The 6,870-nt window shown below is 42.5% G+C and overlaps 1 protein-coding gene across 9 annotated transcripts in view; it reads right to left on the minus strand.

The window, feature by feature from the left end:
* The window catches only part of SMARCA1 (SWI/SNF related, matrix associated, actin dependent regulator of chromatin, subfamily a, member 1), an 82,741-nt gene extending 80,343 nt beyond the window's left edge, over window positions 1-2,398 (minus strand). For all 9 annotated transcript variants that reach the window (XM_036226725.1, XM_036226719.1, XM_036226720.1 and 6 more), the window contains exon 1: window positions 2,102-2,398. In XM_036226725.1, the coding sequence (XP_036082618.1) occupies window positions 2,102-2,269 (168 nt within the window). In that variant the 5' untranslated portion in view covers window positions 2,270-2,398. The remainder of the gene's footprint in view (window positions 1-2,101) is intronic.
* Window positions 2,399-6,870: the final 4,472 nt, after the last annotated feature.

Below are 6,870 nucleotides of genomic sequence, written 5' to 3' on the forward strand. Positions count from 1 at the left end.
AATTATTTAAAAATCAACACAATAAAGGAAGTCTCTGGGAGGTAGCTGAGGAAAAACAACCTCCTAGATCTGAAATAACCTTTGTATAACTGTCAAGTGTACAATAATTGATGGACATGAGAAAAAGGTTAATCTGTACTTTTAGTACACCATTTAAGGAGTCAAGGTGTATACAATGTATTTAGTTTTCTTGGGGGGGGGACCAAATTACTTTATTTGAAGAAATGGTACAAAAAAACCACTTTAGATGTTTTGATACTATTAAGGTTTTAAAGGAAAAATTAAAAATTAAAAAATGTAAAGATTAAAGTAGTAAACTTTAGATATCCAGAAAGTTCCTGCCACCCAGAACCTCATTTTCTTACGCTGAGCAGACAAATGAGGGACTATTAAGGCAATTTCTGATGACAGTACAGAATTAATTAATATAGATGTATTAACTCAATGCTTATTATGTAGGGGTTTTTTTTAATTGATTCCCAGTCTTTTCACTATTCAAAAAATTTATGCAACCGGGACAATCAACAACCTTTACTGCCATACGAAAGACAGTTTAGCACTTACATTTGCCCACTTTAGGGAATAAACTGAACCTAGGCACATTTCTGAATTTCCTAACATCTGATTTATATTAACGCTTGGTATTTTGGCCCAGCTTTACTCATCAATATTGTGCTACTGTTCCAAGTACTGCATGGATCTTAATACGCGTATTTTTTTTTTTTACGGTTTTCACTTAGCCCTACAATTGTCTTTCTGTTTAGTCAACCTTGTAACAATAAAATATGTCACTTAAGCAACTGCTGAACTTCAAATTACTCTAATTCACGGCAAAAGGTGTTAATTTCCCTCGAAAGCTTTTCACTTGGTCGTATAGTCTCAAAATGATTCAGACAAAGCCACTTGAGATCGCTAAAGCATAATTTTAATTACCTGGTTTTTTAATAGTGATATCTGTAAACGGAAAATCTACCCATAAATGATCCGTCTACAATTTTATTACACATCAAAAATCATCATGCCCCATCCTATTTTTCATCTCAATTTTGCAACGCATTTCATAGTTTTATTTGCATGTCTCCAGCCACATGAAATATGCCTATGGAGATAATACATATTTTCTGGATTTGGCTTCAATAGGTGTCTGAGCGGCCCCCTTATGTACGTTAGTAGCAACTCGTCCTGGCGAAGCTGTGTTTAAAAAAAAAAATTTAAACCTGCATGTGTCCAGGAGCCAGCAGCGCCCACTAGGAACGGGAGGCGGAAGCGTAAAAGACTTGAGGCCGGATTGGGGGACCATCTGGGTGGCCCCAGAGTGAAACACTATACCGTCGGGGGCGGGGCAGGAGATGGTCAGGGTGCACACGTTGGATATTTTCCTAAGCCAACGTTCACGGTTTCTCAGTTTGAGGTTTGAATTGGGGGGGGGGGGAGTACGACGCGGAGAGCTCATTTTCTCGGAGTGACACCCCCGCCTCAGCAGGCGGGGACCCAACGAACAAGGGATTTTTTTTCTGCTGCCCAAAAGGCCGACATTGCCAATCAAAGGAATCAAAGTCTCTCCTACCGTCCTCCTCCTCCCAACCACTGGCACCTTGAGACTCAAATTTTAAAAAATTAGCCCCAGCAAAACCCCTTTTGCTCGAGTGTAGGATTGAAGGGCCCAGATTTCCCAGGCAGAGGCCGACGGGAAGGGGGTGGGGGGGAGAGGGAGCGAAAGAAGAGGGAGAGGCGGAGGCTGGTTCCTGCACGGCCCCATCCCCCACCTCGCGCTTTACCCCAGTTCCGGGAATGTGAAGGAGGCTGGGGGCTGTCTAGGGGCCCCCTAGCCCCCGAATAACGGGCGTTCTGCACCCCTCGCCGTGCCCATGCCCGCGCCCCAGCCCCGCCCCCGTCCTCCAGGCGGCGAGAAGGAAAGGGGGAGGGGAACAAATACTAGACTATTCCGCCGCTCCCCCCCAACAGCGACTCCGCGCGCGCAAAGCCCCCAACCCCGCTGAGCTTGCGGGTACCTGTCGGCGCCGAAAGGTCAGGGTTTGGGCCCCTCGGAGTGGCCTGGCACAGGATTTATCGAGCCCACACACACCCCCTTCCGATTTACCTCCTTCTTCTCGCTCTTCGTGGCCACGGTGGCTTCGGTGGCCGCGGCGGCCGCTCCCTCCTCCTTAGAGGTGGACGGCCCCGGCTGCTCGTCCTCTATGACCACGATCGTGGCGGGCGCATCAGCAGCTGCCACGGTGGCTGCCACTGCGGCGGCGTCTTGCTCCATGGCGTTGAAGCGGGAAAGAGGAGAGGGACGAGGAAGGGGATGAGGGCTCCTGGGGCGGCGGCAGTGGCTGCACTGGAAAGAGCTAGATGCAGCAGGGGTGGGGAATCACTCTGCTTCCAACCCCTTCGCTCGGCCCCCCCTTTAAATAACCCTCAACCCTGCCCCACTTCCGTCCACCCACCCTACGTCATGGCCTCCCCCCGTCACCCTCCCCCTTCCTCCACCCCCCCTCAACGATCGCGAGACTCCCCCTCCCCACCCAGAACCCGAGCTGGCCCCGCACGACCAACTGTTGCCCGAGTATGGGGCGCGGACTGGGGTGGAGGCGGGAACCCACAGCCGGCGGCCCCCTACAGATCTCCTTTCCCACACGCCCCCAACAGTCAGCCTGAGCTTCCCTCACAGAAGTGTGTGCAAGAAGTCCTCTTTCCTTTAAAATATGCTCTTTGTACCTCAGGGCGCTTTCCTCTTCTTGCACAAAGAACTTTTCCTCTGCCTGGAACTGTACTCTAGAAGGTCTTTCTCGCTATTTGCAAAGCCCAGACCCCCTACGGGGACTGTCCTTTCCCAGGTCCCAGGGGGATTGGTGGTGCTATTCCCACCTTCGTAAATTCTGCGGAAGGAAAAGCACTCCTTGAATCTCAGTTGCATCTGCATTCACTTACAAGGCAAAGCGTGACTCTTGAGTTTTATGTATATGTGCTCTATTTTCAACTCTGATACCTCTCAGACAGCCAAGGTGCAGGGGCCCTTCTTTTGCTGTCACCGCTGAATTTTTAAAATCCTGAGGGCTAGGCCAAGTTCCCCACAGAACCTGGGGCAATTCATGGTAAGTACCTAATATTAGTAATTGGATTGAATTACTGTGATTTTCTTGGTACATGTTCTATTTGTATCCTCACTACTATTTAGTAGTAATTGAATACCAATAATATGCATGCTCATAGATATAAAAGCATTTCATAAAGGGTGTGACAGTGTGCAGATGTCAATTAAATATTAACGTTTCTATTTCTGCTCGCCATTTATTTAGATAAATAATGGGAAGATTTACATCCTAGTTTTTAAATTTCAGTCATTAAGGACAAAAGGTAGCAAAACAGAGAAAACAAAAATCAACAATCACAGAACCTAGTTGCCAAAACAAAGCAGATACTTTCCAAAGTGTACAGAAGTCATGATTAATTTCCCTCAACACACCTTGTTAAATTTCCAATCTGAAATCAAGTGATTTCTACAAAGAGCAGGAAGGCTCCCTAAATATAGCCCTTTTTCCTGGGGATAATACCCTAAATTCCTTTGTATTTTAAGGTTGTGACTCTTAATATGCAAAACCTTGTGACATTTTAGCTTTATGGGTCATTTGCACCTTAGCGTAAATGAGTGTAGGGTCCTCTCCAGGGACTGGTTTTGAACAGAGAAAAAGAGGCAAAGAGCAAGACACTGGTGATCGAAGGAGTGTACCACTGAGAGAGGTAAGGAGAGGCTGGTGGTGCTAGCTAGCTTTCCTCTGATTTTATGTTCTTCTCATTTAGTTTACATTGTTCCCCCAGTGTCCTTCTTTCTCATCCTGAAGTACAGATGTGTACTATCCAATAGCTATAGGAAGTATCAGTATAAAAATGGTTCATATTTCTGGAGTATCAACTTTAGTCAAAAAGTGTGTACAACCACTATGAAAAACAGTGTGGAGGTTCCTAAAGAAACTAAGAATTCACCTACCGTATGATCCACCTATCCCTCTACTGGGTATTTTCCCAAAAGACTTGAAAAGCCATATCCGAAAAGACATTTGTACACCAATGTTCATAGCAGCATTATTCACAGTTGCCAGGAAATGCAAACAACCAAAGTGCCCTAGGATAGATGATTGGCCAAAGAAGCTGTATATGTTGTGTGTATGTATATGTGTGTGTGTGTGTATACACACACACACACACACACACACACATACATGCAATGGAATATTACTCAGCCATTAGAAGAGATGAAATACTGCCATTTGGGACAACATGGATAGACCTCGACATAATCATGCTAAGTGAAATAAGCCAGGTAGTAAAAGTTGAAAATCACATGGTATCACTTCTATGTGGAATATAAACGTAAAAGCAACAAACGAACAGAACAGAGACTCGTGGACATGGACAATAGACTAGTGGTTACTAGAAGGGAGCGGGAGTGGCAGGTGAGGTAAAAGGGGTCAAATATATGGTGACAGAAAGAAATCTAACTATGGGAGGCAAACAATGTAAAAATGTAAATATATATATATATATATATATATATATATATATGCCTTACTGTTAAAATGTACAGCTGAAACCAGATTTCATTAACCAACGTCACCATAAAAAAATTAATTAGAAAAAAGTGTGATGGAATTAAGTCATTTAACCAATCATTTGAAACATGATTTTTTTTCCTATTAAAATGTGCAGCCATATTAAGGGATGAGTTGTAGAGTTTGAAATGCCTCCAAATGAAAGCTTGAGACTTCCAGTTAGACATCCTACCCCTTCCCCACTACCTGTTCAATCTCCTCAGTCATTAACAGTTGCCTGATGGGGAAGTTCAAGAAGCACTGAGAGGGATCCTGCAATGCATGCATCCACCTGACTTGAGAAGGACCCTTCCAGACAAGGGCAGTGGAGGACTTCTTTTTCACTAAACTGCAGCTATAGGGGAGGATAGAATTACCCTTTCGTTGCCCGAGGCCTCAAAGGGAAGGGCTCAAAAATATTTGTTGTATATTGATGTGTTCCTGCTTGCAAGGGTAGTTTGTTCCATTGTAGTTCTCATAGCTAATGTATAGTATTTCGGTTATGTCATAGGCTAAATGCACTTTTGTGAGGACATCTGGGAAACATATCCCTTTATAACACCTTTTCTGTTGGAACATGTGCTCCAAGTTCCAGGGGAAAAAAAAGAAATTAGAAATTAATTGGGGGGACAGAACATATTTGTACATTGGCAATTTTCCATGTATGTATAATGTGATCCTTCCGTTTCAAGGTGACACAGCTGGAAGTTCAACCAAGTATATGAGTTTGGCTGGAAAGGTCAAGGCTCAGTCCATAGACCTTGCCACAGGAATCATGTAAATATTGCCCTTTGGCTTGTGGCAACACTGCTATTTACAGAGCATGTACTATCCTTATTTGCAAATCTGCCTAAAATTCATAGACTTTGTTCAACAAGAGTCACCTCATTTCTGATTCTTCTCAACACCTTGCTCTATCTGCTATTACTTTCCCTTGTCTTTTCATTCAAAATGATCTTTAACTGCTCTACTCCAGTGAGATTGGAGACCAAGGGAAACCTTTATAGACAACCTTAGGGCCATATTTGGGAACCTCAAAATGAATTCTAGTCTACTGGACAATACATCCATTTTGTCAGATTGTGAATATTGTAGAAGTTATCCAATAGTCATTTTTGCATAGCCAAACTTGTTTAGTAGCTACTAGAATGCATGTGCAGTGGTGATATTAAATATTTTTGTAAAGTTCATAAAGGCAAGGTCAAGGGCTTGGTGTTCCTTCTCTTGTCCTGTATCTGAAATTTATCATTAAAACTACAGTATGACTTAAAAGCAAATTGCAATCCCACTGATCAGTGTTCTTCAGAAGCTGATACAAGGGATTCTGGTCACAGTATCTTGCTTGCCACTGTAGAAAACATTCTGTTCGCATCAATAAGCCTTATCACCATTCTTCTTAAAATCATTTATTATAATGGCATTTTTGAAAATGTGATATTTCTTTGGTGCTATGTGTGTTAAGGAAAAAGTAATGGTAATAGCTTGCATACATCTGCCATTTTTTGAGCACCCACTATTATGTCAGGCACTGTGCTAGATTCATTACAAATGGTATTGTTAATCCTCCTGATAATTTTATGAAATAAATGTTGTTATCACTATTTTACAGACCAGAAAACAGAAACTTGGAGAAGCTAAATAACTCATCTAAGTACCCACAGCTAGTAAGTGATCGAAGCCAGATGCAAATCCCAGACTGTCTGGCTCCAAAACTCATCTTTTCACTTCACATTTATTAAGTTCTCTGTTCTTTATGGGGCTTCCTCCTCGACAGTGGAAATTCAATTGAGAGAATGGCTGAAAAATATTTTGCCATCTTTCTCTCAGGTGTTCCTTCTGGGTTTATGAGGAGATGTTGTCACTCCTAAGGCTCTAGTAGTATGTATAACCAGATAATTTCTTTAGCTCTACATAGAGGTTATTATAAGGTGGAAGTTAGAGGATAATTTGGGATTCTTGCATGCACCCAAAGTAAATTCTTAGAATAGTAATGGAACTCAGGACAGAGTGCAGGAAGAGGAAAAACTTAACAGAAGCAACTTAGATGTCCAATAAGAATCGTTTGGCAAAATGTTGTACAGTACATTCATAAGTAAAATATTATGCAGTCATTATGAATGATTTTGTAAATATATATCTGTTGACATGGAAGTGTGCTCCTAATATATTGTTGAGTGAAAAAAGGCAAACAAGAAAATAGAATGATTCCGTTTTTGCGAAAGAAAGAAAAACTATTAACATAAATAAATTTCTACAAAGGAAAATGTCCGGAATATAT

Source organism: Rousettus aegyptiacus, unplaced genomic scaffold, assembly GCF_014176215.1.
Source record: "Rousettus aegyptiacus isolate mRouAeg1 unplaced genomic scaffold, mRouAeg1.p scaffold_m13_p_9, whole genome shotgun sequence".
NCBI lineage: Eukaryota > Metazoa > Chordata > Mammalia > Chiroptera > Pteropodidae > Rousettus > Rousettus aegyptiacus.